Source organism: Fusarium falciforme, chromosome 9 (assembly GCF_026873545.1).
Source record: "Fusarium falciforme chromosome 9, complete sequence".
Taxonomy (NCBI): Eukaryota; Fungi; Ascomycota; class Sordariomycetes; order Hypocreales; family Nectriaceae; genus Fusarium; species Fusarium falciforme.
Genome location: NC_070552.1, coordinates 1,085,786 through 1,108,354, shown reverse-complemented (window position 1 = coordinate 1,108,354; position 22,569 = coordinate 1,085,786). Strand labels below are relative to the sequence as shown.

Below are 22,569 nucleotides of genomic sequence, written 5' to 3'. Positions count from 1 at the left end.
TGAGATCTGCTACCGACATGGAACCGTGTGAATATTTTTAAGAATTCATGCAAAAGGCAAAGCAAGAATGAGTGACTAGTAAAATACTGAGTGGGTGATTCTATCTGCCTACCTATTTAATCCGCAAACCAAAGCATCTAAGGCTTGTGATTATAAAACGAAGCCCATTTATAAAGCCTTTAGAGCATAGTTCATTCATTTTATATCTCTCTTTGTATATCATGTTCTAAACTACGTCTCCGCGGCCCGACGAAGTTCTCATTGCCGACAAAGATGAATCTCTGAGATGGTGTCTTGAAGAATCATGGACTCGGCCGAGTCTGGTAAGTATAGACCATTTTGGCCAAGTATTTCTAATCGGAAAAACCTACGGGGGCACGTTATTTGGAAGGCTGGGGTTGTACTCGAACGGCCAGTGACCTCTTCCCACTGAGGGGAACCTTAGAACGATAAGCCCCAGATAGCACCGATAAGAGAATTTTTGGACTGCTCCATCCAACTGCGACAACTTCAACTTCAATGTCTCTTTGACGACCTTGCAACTTCGCGATCACGCCCCCGGATCAAACGACTACTGTTTCGAAAGTGAATAAGGAGAATTATTATTGTTACATCCTCTTCCAGCCGCAGCCATGCCGCACAAACACAAGAGAAAGAGGGGCGACAACGAAGCAGAGTGAGTCTGATGCCCTCTACAATGAACTATCGTTTGCGCTTCTGACACTTGTTTGTAGATTCAATCTGCCCCCCTCCCAACGAGCGCGATCTTTACCTGTCGGATCGAAGAATGCCGGAAAAGATGGTTCCCAAAAGGGAAAAAAGGGCAAGAAGGCGCGCAAGGAGAACGACGCACCGAGAGCGTTTAGGCGGCTCATGGCTGTCGCACAGGGCAAGAAAGTGAGGTCTGGGCTCGACAATGGAACCGATGGCAAGCCGACTGCGAAGGAACAGGCACCCGAGCTCAAGATCCGGCCTGGAGAGGATCTGCGGTCCTTCTCTCACCGTGTAGATGCTGCTCTGCCTGTTGCTGGTCTCACAAAAAAGACGGTTGTCAAGGATGGCAAGGATGAGGCTGGTCTCAAGGTCTACCGTACGAGGAAGGAGAGGAAGATGCACAAGCTCTACGATCAATGGCGCGCTGAAGAGCGCAAGATCCAGGACCAGCGCGAGGAGGAGGCTGATGAAGCCATTGGCCGAGAACTGGACGAGGATCCTACGGGTGTTACGGCGCTGGCACAGTCAGAGCTCAACGAGGCTCTGAGCAAGAGGTCTAGGAGGAAGCGCGGCAAGGTCGACGACGACCCATGGGCTGAGCTGAAGAAGAAGAGGGCTGAGGCCAAGGTTGCGGTGCACGACCAGGCCCAAGCACCCCCTGAGCTGAACAAGGGAACGTCGCGACAGCTCAAGGTGGAGGGCGCCACGGCAAACGTGGGCAATGTCCCCAAATCGGCGGGCAGTCTGAAGCGCCGGGAAGAACTGCAGGAGATTCGCGCAGACGTCGTGGATGCGTATCGACGAATTCGGGAACACGAACAAGCCAAGTTGAATAGAGCATAGCGAACGGGGACTTGCAATTGTAGCGTGCGTAGGAGTCGAGGCGTTTGGCAACAAAAAGGAGAAACATATCAAACGGCGAACTTGATTGCTTCAGTATTATTCAGTGTTCGTCAGTGCAAGATGTGGATAACCTGTTCCAGCATATAAATATTTACCAGTAAACTTGAAGTTATTCTCAATTCCTCGTCAGACATCTTCGTCTTGCATCTTCAAGTCCCTGAAAGCTGCTGTTCCACTCATCTTCAAGGTGAGTCTCCCTCGTCTCGACGCCAATCTCGACGCCAATCTCGACGTCAGTCTCTGAACCACTTTCATAGACATTGACTAGTCTGAGCCTCGTTCTAGCCTCATCTTAGCTTCGCCTTAGGCCCGTAGCCAAGATGGTTGGCTGGAACGACATGGCCTACGAGCTTCGCTTGAAGGTCTACGAATGGGTGCTTGAAGAATACCCTCGACCTCGCGGCAAACTGACCGACTATTCTCTCGTTTCCAAGGAATGGCAGCAGTTCTTCGAGAAGGAGATTTATCGTCACATCACCATCGATCGGCGCTATTTTGAAACTTTCTACCGCTACATTCATCGCCAGAAACACCTTGTCAAGCATATCTGGCTCCGTATCGAGCTTGAACGATATGAATGCGATGTCTGCGACCACAAACTCTTGAACCAAGCCCCCCAGAACGATCACCTCGAGCTTCGACGATCCATCATCGGGCTCTTCACCATCCTTCATTCCTGGGATGAAGACGGAGCTTCGGATATCAAGTTGGAGATCAGCATCTGGTCCCGCAGCGACTTCGACCATACTTTCCGGGAGGATGTCTACATCGACTCCGACTTCAACTTGATCTGTGAGCTCGACCGACCCGAGGGTCCTTGCGATGAGACCTTTCGCGAGATGGATGGCGAAAACATGTGGCGTCGTCCTTACGGTCTCGGCCTTCAGCCCAACATCGAAGACCTCCCTCGTGTCCGAGCCATCGGCGGCCTGCTTGTGCGCCGACATACTCGATGCGTCATTGGTATCCCAACCATTCAACAGATCATTGATGGTCTTCCAAAGCTCAAGGAGATTTTCTATGAGCCACGTCGCAAGTATTACCTGATCCCGCACAATAACCCTCGTAAGTACTCACACTCACCCCCAAGAGATATCACCAGGAGACTAACCATTGCAGGCCTCGGCTATGGAGACCTCGCGCTGCTCAGACTCCCCGGGACGCTCCGACGCGTAGTCATCTTCGAGGATTTCAACGAGGCTCACGAGAAGCACATCCTTAGCCGCTCCCTCTTGGCGCAGTCGCAGCCTCGCGTCCGAAGCCCCTCTCCTGAGGTCGGAATCGCCATGGCACACCTCAGCCTCTCGCTTGAGAAGCTCTCCGTCTCGTACATGACCAATGCGACTCAGTTCTTCAACGCCTGCAAGAGCCACTGGGTCTGGCACAATCTCCGAGAGCTGGCCCTGACGACCAACCTGATGCGAAGCATGACCCCGGAGACTTGCGACTTGATTGTGCGAGCAGGACAGTTTGCCATGAAGATGCCCAAGCTGCACTTCATGGAGCTCTGGCACGGAAAGTCCAAGACTGCCGCCAAGTTCGTCTACCAGTCCTAGAGCGACTGGACCGCCATCTCCTGGGCTGCCACCTATCGCATTCGCTTCAACCGCGAGATCGTCGACCAGTGGAGCAAAGTCGCTGCCGAGGTCCGCGGACATCAACTCAACGTCTTTGTAGGGCAGACTGTAGATCCCCGTGATGTCAACTCTCACGCGACGGCGATCCAAGAGCTCCAGCTGTTATGTGTTGTTGCTCACCCGGCCTCCCTGGAGGAGATTCGCCTTGAGGCGATCAACTATTCCCTTCTCAACTGAGTGGGAAGTGATTCGATTGTTTCTTTGTGGTTTGCTTATGGGGTCCAACCAGTCAGCTGAGAGCATGAAACCGGCTCGATCGAGGGGAGGTACTTACCAGGGAGCTAAGAGTAGGGTGCTCTAGCCTATGACTTGATGAACTTAGCTCAGGCGTTACGAATTAGTCGAGCCATACTTACGATATTCTTTGTCAACATTTGCCCACTATGAGAACCTCTCGTTTCGTAATATACCTTCATCATGACCGGACGAAGGAGCTGTTGTAGGTGGTGGCAGGTGCACCCGTTGATAAAAGACATAACACAGTTACTAACGCAACAGAAGAACAAAGCATTGCCTAAAGGGCATAAAAAAATTACAAAAATAACTTAATAAAATTAATAAAAGAGCTATCATTATTTGACAACTTTATCCCTTAATTTACGTATCATTAGGTTCAGTTCATCATGTCTGCTGTCTAAAACTACAGGTGCCTCACTGTCAGTGGTGCAAGAGTCCCGTGATCTTATTTGCACCGTTGGTGGTGCAGGTATGAGTCCCCAATCTGCCAAGAGTGCTTATGTCATCAGTCTCGACCGCCGCAGCTGGCGTAGCTTCATTCTCCATCACCCCGCCATCCCCACTTCAATCTGCCTCGACTGCAGCAACCGGAAAAAAAAGTACGACAGACCCAAACGACCCGGGGCTTCTCTGTTCAATTCGCCCCAGACGATTCCTGTGCAGATTTTTTTTTAGGCATCGCTTCGACTCGAGAATGAGCCATACGGTAACTTGGATGAAATGGCATCGGAGCTTGAAGGCTTGATCGCGGGCCTGTTGGTGCACATCTCGTGCGCCGGCGAACAGGGCAAGTTTGACTGACTGCTTGTTATGTTTCGTTGTTGTAGTGACAGAAACTGACAAGATCAACTTTCAGGGTGTCCCGTGGGCGACGTTTTGGACGCGATTCACCATCCTTCAAAAACTCACTCTGAACCTCTCTCGCAACTGCGTAGGGGTGATCCCGCGGTACAGCATCGTACTGCCTCTACTATTTGGAGCTGGCTTGTCTCAAGACGAGACATCTCTGTTGGTCCCAATCGCAAGTACAATCGTCTCACTTTGGATGAGATATTGGCACTTGAACCACCCGCAGATGCCAACGAGCAAGATGCGGAACCCTCAGAATCAACATCAGAAACCCGCACAGCTCCTCAACATGTGTTGGTATACGCCTCTGAGGAGACCATGTGGGAGTCTCTCACCGGCCACGCGGTTGACTACAAGCGGGTACCCAAGTCTGAATGGATGTTGTTGCTCGGAATTGCTTCTACGACTACCCAAGGTATCCTGCAAGGCGATCTCGGCCGGCTCGTCGACCAGGACAAGAGGTCAGTTCCCAAACGAACCGATGCGCTGCTTAAGAAGGGCTACATCGCCAAAAGAACGACACTCGTGCGAGGAACCAAGACGAGTAAGATGTGGCTCAAACTGTTCGCGCCACCGCTGCCAAAGGATGGTGAAGGGGGAGATGAAGTCCGCCCTGACATGACCCTCACTCGCCAAGTCTTAGTTGACAACCTCGACCCAGTACCCTGGCACATCCGATGGACTGGAGAGTCTATCGACTACACAGCCTTGGCCACAACCATCATGGCTGTCGCCAAGGAATGGGGCGTCCTGCGAATGACTGACATGAAGTCCAAGCTCGGCGTGCTGGGAATGCGCTGGCAGATGAAGGTCCTTGCCAAGGTGTGCCGCTTTCTCAACTCCCGAGGGGTCATCCAATACGTCGCCGCGAAGCTGGGGGAGAAGGTGTTCAAAGACTGTATCAAATATGTCCGAGACTTCAACTCTGAGGATTGGGCGGTCTACTTGGCTACGGGCAAAAAGCAGGCGAAAACGCCCAGAAACCCTGATCTGGATGGCCTCGATGGAACCAAGGCCGACGGCCAAACTTCTAACGCTTCAGAAGTAGCTGCAGCACCACCGTGGTCGCTAGATAAGCCAGTTCCTGTCATCATTGCGGAAATGGCACAGCGACTTGGTGATACTGGCTTGACAAACCCAGACGTTTATGCCTTGACCCTGGGCCCGTCTTATAGCCGCCACCTTTCTTCCATGACCACTGCTTTATCCGTCCCAAACCTGCAACCAGCTCATCTATCCCACTTTCAACTTCGCAGTGAACACACCAGGACTGGAAAGGTAGCTTCATATCGCTATTTTGCTCAAAACGATTCATTTCCGCCTCCAATCGCAAATGGCGGCTACGGCTTCTCCTCGATACCTGCCACAAGCATCTCTAGCGAACCTTCCACTACATTGATGGAACTGTGCAACCTGGGGCTGGCGACTCGAAAGACGAATAAGGGGCGTCCCAAGAAGGGCAACGCAAAGAAGCAGAAACCTGCTGCTGCTACAAAAGCCAAGGCAAACCGAAAACAGCCTAAAGAATCACCAGTGCCACAACAAGAACAAGCAGCTCGGGAGAACACGACTCATGAGGATGCAACTCAGGAGAGTGGAACTCATGAAACCGATATCCAGGAGAATACAAGTCAAGAGAACACAACTCAAAAGGACGGTATCCAGGAGAACGGTGTCATTTCGCAGGGTACAACAGCTGAAGAGCCGGGCGCGCCTTCACAAGATTCGACAACACAACAGGAGACAGTGCCAGAAAAATCACAAACTTTGAATCCAGACGATGCGCCATCGGGCTCAGGCGACGCTGATACGCTTGTAGCTACTCTCAAGGTGTCTTCAGACCATCTCAAAGACGTGCTATCCGAGAGTCAGCCAGCTGTTACTACCCCCGCCCGGGCAACACCTGCACGAGCGACGCGTGCTAGGTCAACAAGATCTTCAGCGAAGAAAGCAGAGACTGAACTCGTGAGCGCTGCTCTTGACGCCGAAGAGATTGAGGACGGAGATGAAAATGAGAAGGAACCTGAAGCTGAAGCGGCAATCAAGAACCCCTTGAGCAATAGAAAACGTGGTCGCCCGAGAAGGGGCGAGACGAGGAAGAAGGGAAATGCGGCAGAGACTACCGATGGCGACTCTGGTCCACGTCCATGGGTTTGCGAAAAGTGCGGCGGCAGCTGGAAGAACGACATTGGTTTGAAATACCACCTGGAAAAGTCGAGGACGGCTTGCAACCCCTCATTCGATGAAGCCACGGCAGGCCCAGTTCGACGCGGAAAGAAGCGAGTCATCTCTGAGGTTGAAGAGCCAGAAACTCCAACTCCCGCAGAGGACAAGTCACCACAGGCCGAGGCACCCGATCAGGCGGAGCCGGAGAAAGAAGATCAAAGCCAAGAGGTGGAGGAGGAGAGCTTCTCAACTCCAGCTCGACGTGTTTCAAAACTACGAGGTCCAGTTGCCCGGCTATCATGGTCTTCACGGCCAACGGTCAGTTTCAAAAGCGACTCGTTTCATGTTAACCCAGAATGGCGACGCCCTCCAGTCACCAGTTTTGACACCCCGAAAACACCGTTATCGAATGGAACCAACGGTGCTCTTGTGCAGAATGAAGATGGACAACCACGTCCTGTTCTCGGGCCACTGCACCGCTTCGATTTGGCTACGAGCTCGCCAAAGACCCCTCGCCCGAGGTCGCAGACGAAAGCACCTGAGCCAACAGCTGAGACCCCCCAGCCAAAGGCGCCTCAGACCAACGGCCAGGAAGGTAGCAATGGTGTGCTCAATGGTGGCAGTTCGGCTGTGAAGCCCAGATCACCGGCAGTTGTCGATACCCCCATATCCAAGGCTGCTCTAAGTGCTCGCATTCGCCAGATTATTCAAGAGATCCTAACAGAGCAGTCCGGCGTCTTTCCAGGGGGTAAGCCGTTTTGGCATGCGATCACGATACGTTGGACACAAATGTTTCCAACAGAAGCAATCCCCCAAGTGCGCGCGTATCAAGCCGTGCTTCGGGATATGCTAAAGAACAAGTTCGTTGCCGAACACTGGCACAGCTTCCGCAGTACCAAAGGCATGACTGAAAAGTGTCACGTCATAGTTCAGGCCGGTGTTGATCCATTCTCCCCTGAAGCCACCAATCTGCTCGACAAGATCAAGGCAGCTCACCCAGATACATATATCCCGCCACCCTTTGACGCTCTGGCGGACCACGACTTGCTCAACCGCGGCCGTCGAGATCTTCCGATCGAAGTTGAGATGCTGGATGCACCAGTGTATGTGGCACGAGCTGCACAGAAGCGAGCCTTAGAAGAGCTGGACGATGATGACGAAGATGCTCCTCCACCTCAGAAGCGAAGCAGGAGACGCAAGAGAGCGGCAAGGGATAACAGCGCGTCCCCGGATCGGGCATCCAAACGGAATGACATTACCTTTCATCAAGATTACGAGGCCGGGCAAGGAAAGTGGTATGAACACTTTGCGGGCGTTGCCACCCATGGTGCCCCCGAGTCAATTCGGTTCCTCGAGCCCAATACGTTCCTGGACGAGGAACCCCCGAGGTGGCTATCGAAGCGCGCCTCCAAGGCCGCAGCTCGTCATGTGCAAGAAGAGGAAGCTTTCAACGACGTCCCCAAGGAAGTGGTGTTTGACAAGCCGATTTTGGTTTCCGGCGATCTTGGTGCCTGGCCATACATCAGCGCCCAAGACTTTGAGCTGCAAGATGCCAGCTACACGCTGAAGGGCTGGATGCCTGACATGAACTGGTTTGCTTGGTCATCTATGCTGGATGTGATTGACGAACGCACCCTTGAGCTGAAACGCCAGAAGCGTCAGCATAGAACCGATCTTGGTCGATACCAGCGCTTCATCGAGAGACTACAGTGCTGTATGGATACGGAGCGATCATGGGCCGAGTCCTTCATTCATGCGCCACGCGGAGCAGCGGGCCCTCACAACACCTTCGTGACGTTCTTTAGCGGAACCGACATGGAGTTGGTCGATGTTCCTGGCCTCACGTGGCCTTCGGAATGGCAACTTACACCAGAGTCCTTCCCAGGAGCCGTCCCAGACCGACAGCTTCTTGTCGACTCGACATCTGATGAGGAAGACGACAGCCCTGAGTGGACGAGACTATCAGTGCCTCAAACGGGACCCGACGGAGAGAGTGCGCGCACCACTACTGTTCGGCAGCAGCAAGGCCAGCAGGCAAGAGTCAAGCGTGTCCGCCTCCTAACCCGCGCTTTAACGACCATCCCTGCCGAAGCAGAACAATCAGAGGGTCTCAACGCTCAGAATGCAATCAATGAGTCTTCTGACTCTGAGGAAGCGGACAGGTTGCTCGCTGCATTTGTTGCTGTTCGTGTGTTACTTGGTGGTTCCGACAAGGCGATCGATTGGGGACTGTTGTTGAAGCTCTTCCCGTCGTTCAAGCTCAAGGATCTTCGACGATTTTGGATCACTGCCCGTCGGGATCAGGGCGCGTACATCGGAAAACTCACAAAGGACTTTCAGGATAAGTTTCTGATTGCATATCAGAAGGAGGAACTTCCAGAGTTTGACTTCGATGACCCCTTGGACTATGACTGGCATGAACTGATTGATTGGACGCTTCAGCTACCACGCAGAAAGGGCGTTGATCTTCCGTCGACCAGGGCTCTTCTTGAGGAGAACTTTACCTCTCACAAGGCCTCTCGAGTGGTGGATGACTGGCGAGAGAAGTTTCACCATGTGCAGTCATCTGTCTTCTCTCGGTTTGAGGCTACTACTGGCAGCCCGGCTGTTGTATCTGTTGACAAGATGCTGACCGGCCTTGACGAACATGTCGAACTCACTGACAGGGTCATTGCAAGATCTTGGGTGAGATCTCTGTGTTGCACGGAGGACAGCCGGTACTCGGTGGAACAGATCAGGCAAAAGTTCTCCTCACTCGCGAAAGGAGACCAGGATCGGAACAACGCGCTTCTCAAGCAGGCCATTGATGACTTGACTCAGCAACGAATCATCTGCAGGAGCAAGAAGGCTCCCCTTGGCGGTCGACCATACCGTCTCAACGAATGGTATTACCACATGCTGGGGAAACTAGCACAGCGGACAAAGTATCAAGAAGCAGCCGACTTCAAGGCCAAGCTGGACGCTGTCTTTCGTCGTGGGGAAACCTTCCAGGTCCCATACACTCTTGAAGATGGAGCTGTCATGGCATTGACAAACTTGAACGCTTCCGAGAGAATCAAGCTGATGCCCGTGGATGTGCCCAAAATTCCTCTTGGATTCGAGCCAGGCAACTACGAAAGTCGCAAGTTCCCGAAGTCGTACTATCATTTCAGCATCGAGGCGGTCCCGACAGACACGTACAAGTATGATGAGGATATCGATGTGATCCGCAAGACCATCTATGAGGGCCCTCCCACAGCGGGCAAGGAGAGCGTGCTGCCGCAGTGGGTTGACTTTTTTGGGCGACGAGATGCACAGCGTTGGATGGATATCTTGGGTGCATTCTGCTTCGTCTTTGCCCTCAGGGGATATCTGTCGATCGAGGGAGTGTGCAGCGCACTCAAGCCAGTGTTGGAAGAATTTGAGGCCCAGATGATTATCGATTGGGGCAAGAAGACGGGCGTGCTCAAGGAGTCGGAGGATGGGCTAGGAGTGACGACAGGAGAATGGTGGTGGTTGGCAGTCCCATGGCAATGGGGACGGCAACTGAGAGCGAGAGGTCGACGAGAGGACGACTAATACAGGACCATGGAAGGTGGCTGCGATGTACGAGTATCATGATACCCCTGAGGAGGGACCACAGGGTTGTGAGAGGTGTATGACAAAAGCATTGCTATTCGCTAAGATCAGGTAGCTCTAATAACTCGCAGTAGCTAGCCTTTGAATATTAACTATTGCTCAAGCTATTTGTTCTTGTCTATTCAACCGCTGGTATGTGAGGTCGATGCCTTTGTACTCTAACAGAGTGCTAAAAAAGTTAGCAAAAAGGCCAAAAAGAAAGACATACAACACTCGGCATTCGCTGGTCGTCACCGACCCAACTACTACTCAAGCGCTCCTCAGCTTGACTATGGGAGAGCAGACGGGATCCCGTATTCTCTAAGGGCTATGGTCGTATGTGCTTGGGAGGGATGCTGTTACGGCTCATGTCGATGATTCTGGGAGGTCATCGGCAAGGGGTCAGTGTGAGAAGGCATCTTTCAGCGCCAAAGCTTGTATAAGCTATGTACCATGACAAATACTGATTTCCATTGGATATATAACTCGCTACACTCAAAAAGAAAAAAATCCAGTGCACCATACGCCAAACTCAGACCCAAGAAGATGCCCTATCTATCCTTGCCTACAGGGCAAAAAGGATCTTGAGCACGAGAGCTACCAGAAGCACCACCAGGACGACAATAGTCCGGTCAAGCCAGACTGGGACACCATCGTCGGATGCGCGCCGTATTTGTTGTCGCTGTGTACCGGGCGCCGCTCCTCTGGGGATGGGGGCCGCGGCGTTTGGTGCTGGGCCGGCCGGGACGGGGGCGGGGTTCGGGACCGTAGTTCGGGTTGGGGTGGGGTTGTTGATCTCGGGGGTCGAGTTGTCCACAGCGGCGATAGGTGCAGTCTGAACGAATCCCTCAGCCAGTTCTGCCGCCTCTGCGTCGTCGCTTGCCTCGTCGGCCGTGTTCTCGGTCTTCTTCTTGGCTTCCATCTCATCGCGCCAACCCATGTTCAGCTCCTTAGGCACCTCGACCTCCTGAGCGCTTGAAGAGGCTTCACTCGCTCGCTCCTCGCACTCCTTAATGATTTCGCCGTTTGTCTTGCCGCAAGTTGCGCATTTGAACGAGGATGACTCTGCTGCGAGGCGTTGTCGCACGGCGTCGGTGGTCTCCAGGCCGCCCAGTTGACCACGGGCGTCGGTTTCCATGAAGCTTCGGAGCCTGCGGGTTACATCACGTTAGTTCTGCATACACGTTTTTCGTATGAGGGGGATACAACGTACGCCACCAGAGCTGTTCGCACTCCCCAGGCTGGCTGCCACGTCTCCTCATGATGGCCGCTGATGCTCAGGCAGATCTCTCGATTGGCCTCGAAGCGACCGCTCGGGGTCATGAAGCGGAAGCTAGGGGGTCGCAGAGGATACGTAGGAGGGAGCACGATGCGGCCATGGTAGAGGCCGTTGCTGTAGACTGAGTTGGGAGGGCCGCGGAGGGTAAAGTGCCATTCGAAGAGGTCGGACTCGAGGGGTTCTGCGGTGTAATCGGCGGACGGAGAGTTGGATAGCTCAGCGGCTTCCTTAACTATTATAGTAAGTCAGTATCAAGCCAAGAAGATGGGTGTTGACGGGGTTGGAGGAGTGATAGATGAGACGGGGAGACTGACGTATACGACGAATCGTAGGAGACTTTGTACTGAACTTGGGAGTCGCCATGGTTGGCTCCTGTTCCCGCTGTCGACTCTTTGCGTCGACTTTGGTGTCTAGAATGCGATATGCTTTTCAAGTGTCGCGTGCTAGTTTCAAGATTGTTGACTCCGGTTGATGATACTGGGTAAAGGTGAGATGCAACGAGGAGGGGGAACAAAGGCGATGGATATTCTTTTCCAACAAAATGTTTGACACGAACGATGAAAGACGTTGAAAGACAGGGTAAGAATGAACAAAGAGAATTATACCAGTAACATAGTTTAGCCAAGGCAGCTCTTAAACGCAAGGTGGTATCTTCGATGACATGGACAGCCTTGTCGTTTGTTCGGAGCTATCACTCGCATTACCTCAGACGGGCGCGGAATGGGTCCAGAAGCGGGAACCCCACTGTGAGCGATGTGGGAGGGACCCGATAGAGGTGCTGACTCGATAGACGCGTCTGCATGTATCTAAGAGAGTCTTTGGTTGATTACATACATACATATCTACCTCACAGCCAATCAGAGGTCATCCTTACCTAATCAGAGCCTCTTCCGAATTGGCTCGGCTCACGACTCCATCCACAACCATTGCCGTACCATCACGACCTCGATCGCCTTGTCCACGTCCCTCAATTCGGTCTGTCCGTACGTCAGCGGCATTTTCCTTCTCCCGAACGATTCTCGCAACAGCTCAGCAACCGCTAACCCGCCTAATTCCTCCAGGCCGAACCCCCGACTCGAGCGATCTTTCCCCCGGCCGACACATCAACCGACGCTTCATCATGGCTGGCCACGGTCACCACAGCTTCAATGGGCCCCCCAAGCCCCCGGTGGCTCACGTGCCCCGGATCTATCGATTCACTGCCACTGCCCTGGGTGCTGGCATGTGGTTCTTCGTGAGTCGACCTGGACCGAGCTGAGCCGATGTGGATGAGGATTCAAGAAGTGGAATTGCTAACGGGGTTGGGGTTTATAGCTGATGTACCGGGCTAAGAAGGATGGTATGTTGAAGCGCGCATGCTCTTACAGGGGAGCTCTTGTGCCTGGGCAACAATGGCTAATATTCATCAGGTGCCGTGCTCCTCGGTCTCAAGCACCCTTGGGACCACTAAACGACAACCATGTACGACTACTTCCCATTCCCGCAGCATCTATGACAACACGAGCGTTGGGGCGCCAAGAGACATTGGCTTTGGTGCGGTGTATATAGAGCAGATGAAGAAGAAGCTCAGGAATGAAATCAAAAGATGCAATACACTTCCAAGTTCCCAAACTACGCGCCCGGCTTCTCGAACAGATAGTGCGATACGCCCCAGGTATCTCCCCCCTCGTACGCAAACAGCTCCGAACACGCCATGTAGAAGATTTGCCAGCGGTTGTACCATGTTGTTGTGTTTTCCTCGCCGTACGTCTCGATGAGGTGCGGCCAGATTTCTTTCTTGCTGGCCGTCATCTTGGACAGCCAGTGCTGTTGCAAGAAAGTCAGTCAACACATATTGAAATACAAGGGGGGAAGAGAGAGCTCACCTCGCAGGTCTTGGAATAGTGCTGGCCATTGACCCACCACTGGTTCTTAATCTGGAGATCCCGCTGGAAGTACAGCAAAAGATCGGCCGAGGGCATGGTCCCGCCCGTGAAGAAGTGAGTCGTCATCCAGCCCTCCTCGTAGTCGTAGGGGTCCGTCTTGTGTGCAAAGATGTGCACAAAGAGCTTGCCCCCGGGCTTGAGGGCGCGTGACACCTTGGCCATGAGCAGTTCGTAATTCTTCATATGTTCAAACAACTACGGGCTGTCAGTGAGATGTTACTGATTTAAGAAAAGGGGGGCATACCTCGATAGAGACAACGCGGTCAAACGACTCGGGTTCAAACTCGTAGTCGACGACATCTCTGGTGATGACCTCGAGGTTTGTGATGCCCTTTTCCGTGGCTACCGAATCAATATACTCCTTCTGCGTCCGAGAGTTGGAAAAGGCTGTGATGTGCGAGTTGGGTAGCTTCTCGGCAAAGTAGATGGCACCAGATCCCCATCCACAGCTAGATATCATGAGTTAGCCTGTCTCTCACAACTTCACCATTGTATAGCCCTGCAATCTCACTTCTCCCCCAGCTCGACTCACCCGAGATCAAGAATTCTCATCCCATCTTTAAGCTCAGCCCTCTCCAGATACAGCGCCAACATGGCCTCCTCGGCCTCAGCCAGCGTCTCCCTGCCCTTGGGGTAGAGGCAGCAAGAGTACTTCATCCTCGGACCCAGACACGCCGCCAGCACGCCAGTCCCGACCTCATAGTGCTGCGTATTGGCCGTGGCCGTCTCAATGGCCATGGGTCGCGTGCGCAGCTTCTCCAGGTAACTCATCTTGCGCCCAAAGGCGGCGCTGAGAGAGGTGCTTGCAATGGAGTCGATTCGCTCCCGCAGCTGGCGTCTGATGCCGACGCGAATGACGGCGTGGGGGAGGTAGCCTCCATCGAGAATCCAGTCTAGTAAACATGTTAGATGGCATCTTGGGGGTTGAGTGGGATGAGTTGTGAGGAGGCTCACCGTAGTTCATTTCCAAAGAGCCTGCGTATACTTGCTCTGTGTACCTATCCCAGTTCGAAGAAAATCATTCAGCTTGATCAAAGTCTATGACCAAACATCAAATTATCGTCAATTTGTACATGGCTGTTGTTCTGGTTGCCGAGGCTGTGCGTGATGTTCACACCAAGTCAACTACGTCATTGACTCTGTATCAATCGAGAAAATATGCCATGTAAACAGCTGTAGGTCTATATCCAACCATTGCATACACGCAATCGTGTTCGAACATTCGAGTGTTCCGATAGAAAATTGGTTAACTCGCTATGGATGCTCTACTTCATACTTCATCTCATCCAAATGCTTTTCATCGTGGCTCTAACATCGCCAACCAATCCAACTCAGCCATTGGCTCACATCAACCATATCCCAATATTATACCCGAGCTGCTTCCCTAATGATCTTGTACTCCTTGCGCTTCTTTGTCTTTCCCGTGATTCGCTCCTTAACAACCCCGATATATCGGGCGAGTTGTAGAGCCAAGAAGTGCTCGAATGCCCAGGCCACAACGAAGTACGCAACTCCCAATCCAATAAGGAATAGTTCGTAGTCCCAGCTCATCTTGGTCAGTTCCATCAGATTGATCACCCACTGAGCCGGTACGAGAATCATGTACACGGTGATTAAGAGGGCTATAACGACAGTCGTGGTGAATGGCCCTGCAAACATCTCAAGTCAGCCCAGCTCATTACGCGGCGTAATTTTAAGTACTCACAGTTCTGCGTTGTCCGCTGCCGGAACGGCCGTCCCGCGTTGAGGATCACTCCAGACAAGATATATTCGAAGCAAGAAAACAGGAAGAGGGCCGTGTTCTGAGAGTTTTGGATGCTAGGTTCATCGCGGTGCACCTCTGGGGGAATGTACCACGGCTGTTCCTTGACTGTGATATATGTCACCGTCTGGAATAGAACGCAAATGGTCATGAAGCCCAGCAATGGCGTAAGTACTTTGCGCGATACCAGGTCCGCCGTGGGTCGCTTGCGACAGAGCTTTGGTGCTGGCCCTGCCCATCCCATGAAGATGGCGATAGGGAGGATCAGGAGGAGATCGATAAACAGAAACTGGAAGTCTCCCAGGTTGGAGGCCTTGGCGTAGAGAAACGTGACCGAGGTGAACTGGATTGCCGAGTACAAACTCATGTACTTGAAGCAGCTGAAGCTCGTCACCAAGGCCGCTCGACCCTCCCTGTGGAATTGTTAGATCACTACTCAACCTGGTATCACTGCCAACTTACTTGATAACCTCCAAGACACAACCGATATCAAAGACTCTGGAGGTGAACGGGGCCGCCACAGAAGCCTCTGCCTCGGACAAGGAAATGCCCACGTCTGCTGCCTTCAGGGCACCACAGTCGTTCGCACCGTCGCCGCAGAAGCCGCACGTGTAGTCGATGCTTTGCAGCTTCTCAACCAACTCGTGTTTTTCATCAGGGGACATTCTCGCAAACACTTTGCCAGAGATGAGCATCTACATTCCATGTTAGCTAAGCCTCAAGACAAGACATTGGATAGACAAACTCGTTGGAGAACTTGAGGTGATGCAAAGTCCACAACCCAACGGAACACATCGCCAGGAACGGCCAATGAGTAATTGCGCAAGTTGGATATGTCATATGGCAGAGATGCATCATCCTCCGGGGGCGCTGGTAGAGGCTACTAATGTTAGCGAACGCAACTCATGGCGACTTGTAGTGCCGACTCACTAGCAACGTTGCTTCGTCCAAGTGGTACAGGTTGTTGTCAATGCTTTCCCACTGCAGTTTTGCTTCCGCATCACGGCAATCGCCTACCAAGTTAGCATGGTTCTCATTACTTACGAATTCCAAACTTACCCTCGACGAAGCGAGGCACAAAGCAATGAGCAGTTCGATCCATAAGGCCGCACTCCCGAGCGACACTGATGGCTGTCAAGATATTGTCTCCAGTAACCATCACAGCTCCAATGTTGGAAGCCAGAAGCTCCTCCAAAACTCCCGCCGTGGTAGGCTTGAGCTTATTCTCGAAGACGATGAATCCTACAAAGTCGAGGTTACTTTCGACATCAGCTCGAGTCATCTTCTGAGCCTTGACCCAGCTGAGCTTCTTGAGATGACGGCTGGCAACACCGATGACACGGTAGCCCTTGTGCGTGTAGAATGATAGAAGCTCGTCATAATCACTGGGAACTATACGGGGACGGTCAGCGTAAATCTCTCGACAAATTACGCAATACTTACAGCTTTCTGGCCGGCAGATCTCCCTCATAGCTTCAGGGGCACCTTTGACGAAAATATCACCGCTTTTCTGGCCAAATTGACGGACAATAACACTGGCTCGTCGAAGCTGGGAGACAAACTCGAACGACTTAAGCACACCGAGTTCAAGGTTTGCCTAATTTAACGTTGGAATCCACTTAACCAGGCGAGACATGGGTTACTTACATTAGGAGGTCTTGCAATCGATGGCGCAAGTCCACCTTGTTCCTCATCTTCGCCTTCTGCAACGTTTTGTTTTCCTTCTTCGTATGACCAGCATGTGAACTCGAACATCTTGAGATCCAAAGGATCACCGACCAGTTCGTCATCTACGGACCGCAAAGAGTGACAGGTGGCCATGGTATGCAAGGCTGCTCGGAAAGTGTCCTGGGCATTCTGCCGCGTGGCCTCGGCAAGTAGCATCTGAGGCTCGGTGATGATCTCGCCGAACTTGTTGGAGTCCCGGTTGACAACTCGAATACCAAGAACGTCCAGACCCTCCTCCGTCAACGTGCCTGTCTTGTCGAAACACATGATATCCAGTTTTCCACCGACATTGACTCGCTGAGGGCTGATGCAGAAGATTTGCTTCTTCTTAAGCCGACTTAGAGCAAAGTTTGTTCCAATTGTCAGGGTAGCAGGCAGAGCTGGAGGCACGACGATGGTGATGAGATCGAGTGCTCTCACAATGATCAAATGCCAGGCGAGTCCCAGTCTAATGAAGTTGACGAATGACGCCAGGAAACCGATGGCAGCAACAATCGCCATAACACTAATATACCGGAACGAATCACGGTAGAACTTGAACCCAGATGGTTTCGGGAACAGCATTGATCGTACCAGAGACCCCTTTGTGGTATTGAAACCAGTCCGGACAACAAGTGCAAGCGCAACTGCATCACCATCCTGATCGTCTTGAGGCCGTCTCGCACGAATGATCTTTGTGCCAGCGAAAAGGAAGTGTCGAGCCGTCTCAGGCGTCACTGAAGAAGCCGCCAGGTCCATAGAGCGCAGTGTCTCGTCGGTGGCTGGGAGCTTCGAGACAGGAACCGACTCGCCAGTGAGCATACTCTCGTTGACAATGCAGTCTCCAGTGAGCAAAAGACTGTCACTTGGAAACTGTGTGAGACTGGGATCGCTGAGTTCGTAGACGTCGCCAGGGACCAAGTCGCTGGAGCTGACAAACCGCCAGAATCCGTTACGAAGGACTCGAACGTCGCACTCGAAACGCGAGATCTCGCGGAGACGCTGCATTGTAGCCCGTGTCTCGAGAAGTGTAGCTGTAATACTACCAACAGACATGAGGAAGATGCAAACCGCATAGTAGTAATAGCTGTCCAGAGACCAGAGCACAAGACTGGCAATCTGAAAGACATAAAATGGATGGAGCACCTCATCAACCAAGAGCTGGCTCATCGTCTTTTGCTCAATGTCAATCAGGTTGTTGCCAAAGACAATCTCACGGACACCCTTCTCATCACTGTCAAGTCCAGCGCGAGTGAGCCGCACATCGGTCCAACTTGGATCCTTCCACCCATTGAAAAGCATAAACTTATCCTTGAGAGGGTGGAAGCAAAGTCGGACGTAACGGTAATCGAGGGTTCGGAGGTCATCGATAATAGGGTCATCATCATCCAAGACTTCTGAGTAGAACTTCTCGGGTAGGCCAAAAACGGTCGACAACGGCCGCCCGTATGGCTGAGAACGAACCGACATGGTGACAAGTTCACCCCATTGGTTTTCTATGACAACCCATTCGCAGTCCCGCAGGGCGCACGGCTGCCCAAGGAGGCCGACATACCACCGGGGTAGCCAACGGAAAAGAAGGTAGGCCAGCCCACAGGTTAGGATGCATAGCAGTAGGTACACTGCAGAGCCGACGCGACTGGTTTTGAAACCTGCAATTGCGATCGTGAGGTCCTCGTTGACCATATAAATCTTCTGGCTGGTCCGACCATGTCGGCGGAAACTTCCGATTGTGGCCGTGCTGTCTCGTCGCAAGAGACGAGCATGAACCGAATTTCGGGAGTACGATGAAGAGTGCCTGCGAAGGGCATAATCATCTTCCGAGGCACGATAGTCGTGATCCAACTCTTCATCCTCATCTTCGACAGCATCAGCTCCAAACTCCAAGTCGCCAATGTCAGAAACACTTCGCCGAATATAGTCGCCGGGAATGCTTTGAACGGCAACGCTCTCTGCGTCTTCCTCATCTGGGAAGCCATCGGCATCGTCATCGTAGTAGGTGAAGCTAGTCGTCGAATCGGCGCGTGGTCTGCGGTGCGAAAAAGCTGATACGCTGGTGGGGAGACTTTCAGCAACCGGTCCAGAGTAGAGCTGAGAAGAGAATTAAGTCAGTTGATCCATGCTTAAAGATGGCAACCAATTGAACGAGCTGTCTTACCTCTTCATGAGCCATCTCTACATCTTCAAAGATGCTGGATCTGCTCATATTAGAGCCAACTCGATACAGAGAGACGCGACCATTGGATCTGTGATGGCCGCCATGGTGATCCTGGCCCGGATCCGGGCTGAGAGGAGCATCGTCTTCCATCAAGGTGTCTCAAGGGGGTCCGGCTCTCATCGTCCGCAAATACTTGATGATGGATTAACGATTTGCGGATAATTCGATTGTGGTTGTCGCGATGCGATTACGTCGTTGGTTCAGCGCTCGTGCCCTGGCCAGGCTGAGGCGAGTCATAGCGATTCGATGCCGAGTTTGCCCCGCAATGACGATGATTGGACGATTGCCGATGCAGGATGCAAGGCTGTCACCACAACAGGGCGAGAGAAACATGCATCACATGATTGGCTGACAAGACCAATGCGAATTCAGGTATTTCTATGAATCAGTATCTATGGGAAACGCATAATATTACGATTGCAGCTGGGTCCCAATGCACAAGACCTGAAGAAGCTAGCAAATCTCATGATGGTACTCTCAGTATCAGGGATTCTTAGGTAAATGGTCCCAGGATGCATGAGTGTGCCCGGGGCGGTCTCTGTTAGCCACCAATATCCATCAACAGTTGCTGCAGAGAAAAAAAAGGAAGAAGCATTGGGCGAATGAGACGCCGGCCAGGCAGCCCGCTCCGCGTAACATCAGGGCGCGATTCGTGACGCATCCCTTGACTTGTTGGTATCGGTCCTTGATCATGATCCAGCCAATCGTTCACCTCGTTGCGAGGAAACGCAGGGTCTGTCACAGTGCGTGCGAGCCTCGTTTTATCACGTAGGGGTATGGTGAGTTGTTGGAAACATGTTTCCCTTCAACCCTTCCATCCGAGCCAAGGGCAATGAAGGGGTCAGCATTTTTTGTCTTTCTTGGCTGGGCGTTTCTTTTGATAGCCGGCTCCGTGTGAACCGTTGCTTTGGGGCCCAACTTCGCTTGCTCGAGGCCAATGCCGCTCCCGAGATTGTGAGCAACCTACGGAACGGGGCTACGTAGTTATCAAACAATCCCGAGTTCCCCATCGGGCGAGTCCGGGTGTCTCGAAGTCAACAAAAGAAGAAGTCCGAGATCCAATCCGGGGGACGGCGTGCTGTTCCTGGTTTGGGGCGCCACCATTCCAGTGTCTTGGTGTCTGGGAAGAGAAGGGCCGGTGACTGAAGGGCTGACCCAAGGGTGACTGAGAGGCAAGGGAAGGGAAGGGAAGGGATCTGGGTTTCTGGAATTTCTCTGGATTGTGGCGAGTGCTTCCTTGGGCTGCGAATGGGCGAGTCGGGGTGCATCACGGGCCATGCGCCACAGGCCCCGGCACACGATTCAGTCCCAGAAATGGGCGGTCGGTGGGAATAGTGCGGCTACTGTGCTTCACGCACTGTACTTCTGTGGCTCAGTCTCCCTTCTGTTGTCTCCCTTCTCCGCTATCTCACAGCGCCTCCACGCTCCACACCCCTCTTCCCGCCTCTCCCAGAAGGCTAGAGCATCCCCTCTTTCACACAGTCTGGGTTTTTTAGGCGATCGACCAGTTGAGCTTGGTGCTTGGTGGGCGGCCCAACAAGTGAGAGCGCTGCTTGTGTACCTACCAGCCAAATTTTTTTCAACTTGTCGCCCCCCACCAAAATTTAGCAAACGTCAACGGCCGTCGCTCCCTCAACTTCCTTTCCTCCTTCTCAACCTCATCTTCCGTCTCCCCCAAGACGTATCCCAAGCGCATCTTCGGATCCCTTCATATCAGACACCATGGCCGAGCCGATTCGTGGAAAGCGTCCTCAGGAGACTGTGGCTCCGTAAGTCATTTTTACGACTCCAGATGCCATCCTTTATTGATGTTTTGCCCGCCGCTTCACGGACCACGATGCTAACTACCCCACCTTCGCTCAGTACGCCTCAGAACACTCCCGCTACCACCGCTCCCATCTCCTCCCACGCTCAGCAGCCGGGCGTCGCTAGTATCAAGGAGGGTGAGTATCTTTTTGCGACTTTTCGCCTGCTCGGTCAACGAGAAACCACAAAGAAGCTTGTTCTGACCCCGCTATAGAGGATCTGGACCGTGCCGCCGCGGCTTCCGTCTTCGCCCAAAACCCCAAGCTCATCCAGATGATTCAGGGTCGTCTCGGCTCCCTCGTGGGCCAATCTTCGGGTTACATCGAGTCCCTGCCCGCTCCCGTCCGCCGCCGTGTCGCTGGCCTCAAGGGCATTCAGAAGGACCACTCCAAGCTCGAGGCCGAGTTCCAGGAGGAGGTGCTTCAGCTCGAGAAGAAGTACTTCGCCAAGTTCTCTCCCCTCTACGAGAAGCGTTCCGCCATCATCAACGGAAAGTCTGAGCCCACCGAGGAAGAGGTCAAGGCCGGCGAAGAGGATGACGAGCCCGAGGCTGAGGGTGATGCCCCCAAGCCTGAGCAGAAGTCCGAGATCCCCGACAATGTGTCTGGTATCCCCGAGTTCTGGCTCTCTGCCATGAAGAACCAGATCTCTCTTGCCGAGATGATCACCGACCGTGATGAGGGTGCCCTCAAGCACCTCACTGACATCCGCATGGAGTACCTGGACAAGCCCGGATTCCGCCTCATCTTCGAGTTCGCCCCCAACGACTACTTCAAGAACACCACCATTTCCAAGACCTACTACTACCAGAATGAGAGCGGTTACGGTGGTGACTTTATCTACGACCATGCTGAGGGCGACAAGATCGAGTGGCTGCCGGGCCGTGACCTCACCGTCCGAGTTGAGAGCAAGAAGCAGAGGAACAAGAGTGAGTGATGGCTTACCGGCTGCGCTTTTTCCAGTCCGAGCAGCTCAACTAACCCTTTTTCAGACACCAAGCAGACCCGTATCGTTAAGAAGACCGTCCCTACCGAGTCCTTCTTCAACTTCTTCTCGCCACCCAAGGCTCCTACCGATGATGACGACGAGGATGCCGAGTCCGATATCGAGGAGCGTCTCGAGCTCGACTACCAGCTCGGTGAGGACATCAAGGAGAAGCTGATCCCCCGCGCCATCGACTGGTTTACTGGCGAGGCTCTCGCCTTCGAGGAGATCTCAGACGACGAGCTCGACGGTGCCGATTTTGACGACGATGATGATGACGAGGATGAGGATGACCTGAGCGAGGAGAACGATGACGAGGAGGAGTCAGACGACGATGTATGTGGCGGCCCATCCGAGATGTAATGATGCAGCTAACAGCGTACGCAGGACGAGTCTGGCAAGCCCAAGCAGGAGGCTGCCGAGTGCAAACAGAGCTGAGCGAAGCGATAAAAAAAAGCGACGCCAGGCATTCACACACTCATGACATGAAAGGGTCCCGTGGGGTTTGAGGATTACATCTAAGCCACCGATCTACCTCGGAAAATGGACGGGCGGCGAACGACAGGAGAAAAGGCTACAGAAACAGGAAGCGGTTGAAGCAGGTCGGCGATCCAGCCGGTGCCGTTTTCAAGGGGTAGCATGGTCAGTTTATAGGCATCTTTTGCAGGAACCAGCAAAGTTCGCAGCAAAACTCTGGGACTGGAAACCATCTCATAGACAGCCAGAGGGGCAGAGTCGGCCCGCATCTCATGTTTCCCTTGTTTTTGGCAGCCTCTTTTTTCTTC

General features: G+C 52.9%; 8 protein-coding genes across 8 annotated transcripts; 5 read left to right on the top strand and 3 right to left on the bottom strand.

Moving 5' to 3' along the window:
* Positions 1 to 632: 632 nt before the first annotated feature.
* Positions 633 to 1,557, top strand: NCS54_01121600 (Hypothetical protein; the record flags this gene model as incomplete). The annotated part of the gene is made up of 2 exons (XM_053156498.1): positions 633 to 676; positions 735 to 1,557. 2 exons carry the CDS (start codon positions 633 to 635, stop codon positions 1,555 to 1,557), a joined length of 867 nt encoding a protein of 288 aa, XP_053012473.1.
* A 380-nt stretch (positions 1,558 to 1,937) lies between these two features.
* On the top strand, positions 1,938 to 3,173 carry NCS54_01121500 (Hypothetical protein; the record flags this gene model as incomplete). The annotated part of the gene is made up of 2 exons (XM_053156497.1): positions 1,938 to 2,682; positions 2,737 to 3,173. The coding sequence occupies 2 exons, from the start codon at positions 1,938 to 1,940 to the stop codon at positions 3,171 to 3,173; spliced, it is 1,182 nt and encodes a 393-aa protein (XP_053012472.1).
* A 1,038-nt stretch (positions 3,174 to 4,211) lies between these two features.
* Positions 4,212 to 10,064, top strand: NCS54_01121400 (B-block-TFIIIC domain-containing protein; the record flags this gene model as incomplete). Its single annotated transcript, XM_053156496.1, has 2 exons — positions 4,212 to 4,278; positions 4,348 to 10,064. 2 exons carry the CDS (start codon positions 4,212 to 4,214, stop codon positions 10,062 to 10,064), a joined length of 5,784 nt encoding a protein of 1,927 aa, XP_053012471.1.
* Positions 10,065 to 10,668: 604 nt separating this feature from the next.
* NCS54_01121300 (UBC core domain-containing protein) lies at positions 10,669 to 11,745 on the bottom strand (the record flags this gene model as incomplete). The annotated part of the gene is made up of 3 exons (XM_053156495.1): positions 10,669 to 11,254; positions 11,317 to 11,614; positions 11,697 to 11,745. 3 exons carry the CDS (start codon positions 11,743 to 11,745, stop codon positions 10,669 to 10,671), a joined length of 933 nt encoding a protein of 310 aa, XP_053012470.1.
* Positions 11,746 to 12,102: 357 nt separating this feature from the next.
* Positions 12,103 to 12,832, top strand: NCS54_01121200 (Hypothetical protein; the record flags this gene model as incomplete). The annotated part of the gene is made up of 5 exons (XM_053156494.1): positions 12,103 to 12,128; positions 12,265 to 12,365; positions 12,444 to 12,616; positions 12,697 to 12,721; positions 12,792 to 12,832. The coding sequence occupies 5 exons, from the start codon at positions 12,103 to 12,105 to the stop codon at positions 12,830 to 12,832; spliced, it is 366 nt and encodes a 121-aa protein (XP_053012469.1).
* Positions 12,833 to 12,993: 161 nt separating this feature from the next.
* NCS54_01121100 (Hypothetical protein) lies at positions 12,994 to 14,271 on the bottom strand (the record flags this gene model as incomplete). Its single annotated transcript, XM_053156493.1, has 5 exons — positions 12,994 to 13,188; positions 13,248 to 13,502; positions 13,552 to 13,756; positions 13,840 to 14,200; positions 14,262 to 14,271. 5 exons carry the CDS (start codon positions 14,269 to 14,271, stop codon positions 12,994 to 12,996), a joined length of 1,026 nt encoding a protein of 341 aa, XP_053012468.1.
* Positions 14,272 to 14,672: 401 nt separating this feature from the next.
* On the bottom strand, positions 14,673 to 19,084 carry NCS54_01121000 (Cation-transporting ATPase; the record flags this gene model as incomplete). Its single annotated transcript, XM_053156492.1, has 9 exons — positions 14,673 to 14,956; positions 15,013 to 15,482; positions 15,532 to 15,764; positions 15,815 to 15,949; positions 16,000 to 16,082; positions 16,129 to 16,461; positions 16,513 to 16,666; positions 16,717 to 18,867; positions 18,935 to 19,084. 9 exons carry the CDS (start codon positions 19,082 to 19,084, stop codon positions 14,673 to 14,675), a joined length of 3,993 nt encoding a protein of 1,330 aa, XP_053012467.1.
* Positions 19,085 to 20,716: 1,632 nt separating this feature from the next.
* Positions 20,717 to 22,222, top strand: NCS54_01120900 (Hypothetical protein; the record flags this gene model as incomplete). Its single annotated transcript, XM_053156491.1, has 5 exons — positions 20,717 to 20,763; positions 20,858 to 20,937; positions 21,015 to 21,728; positions 21,792 to 22,120; positions 22,172 to 22,222. 5 exons carry the CDS (start codon positions 20,717 to 20,719, stop codon positions 22,220 to 22,222), a joined length of 1,221 nt encoding a protein of 406 aa, XP_053012466.1.
* Positions 22,223 to 22,569: the final 347 nt, after the last annotated feature.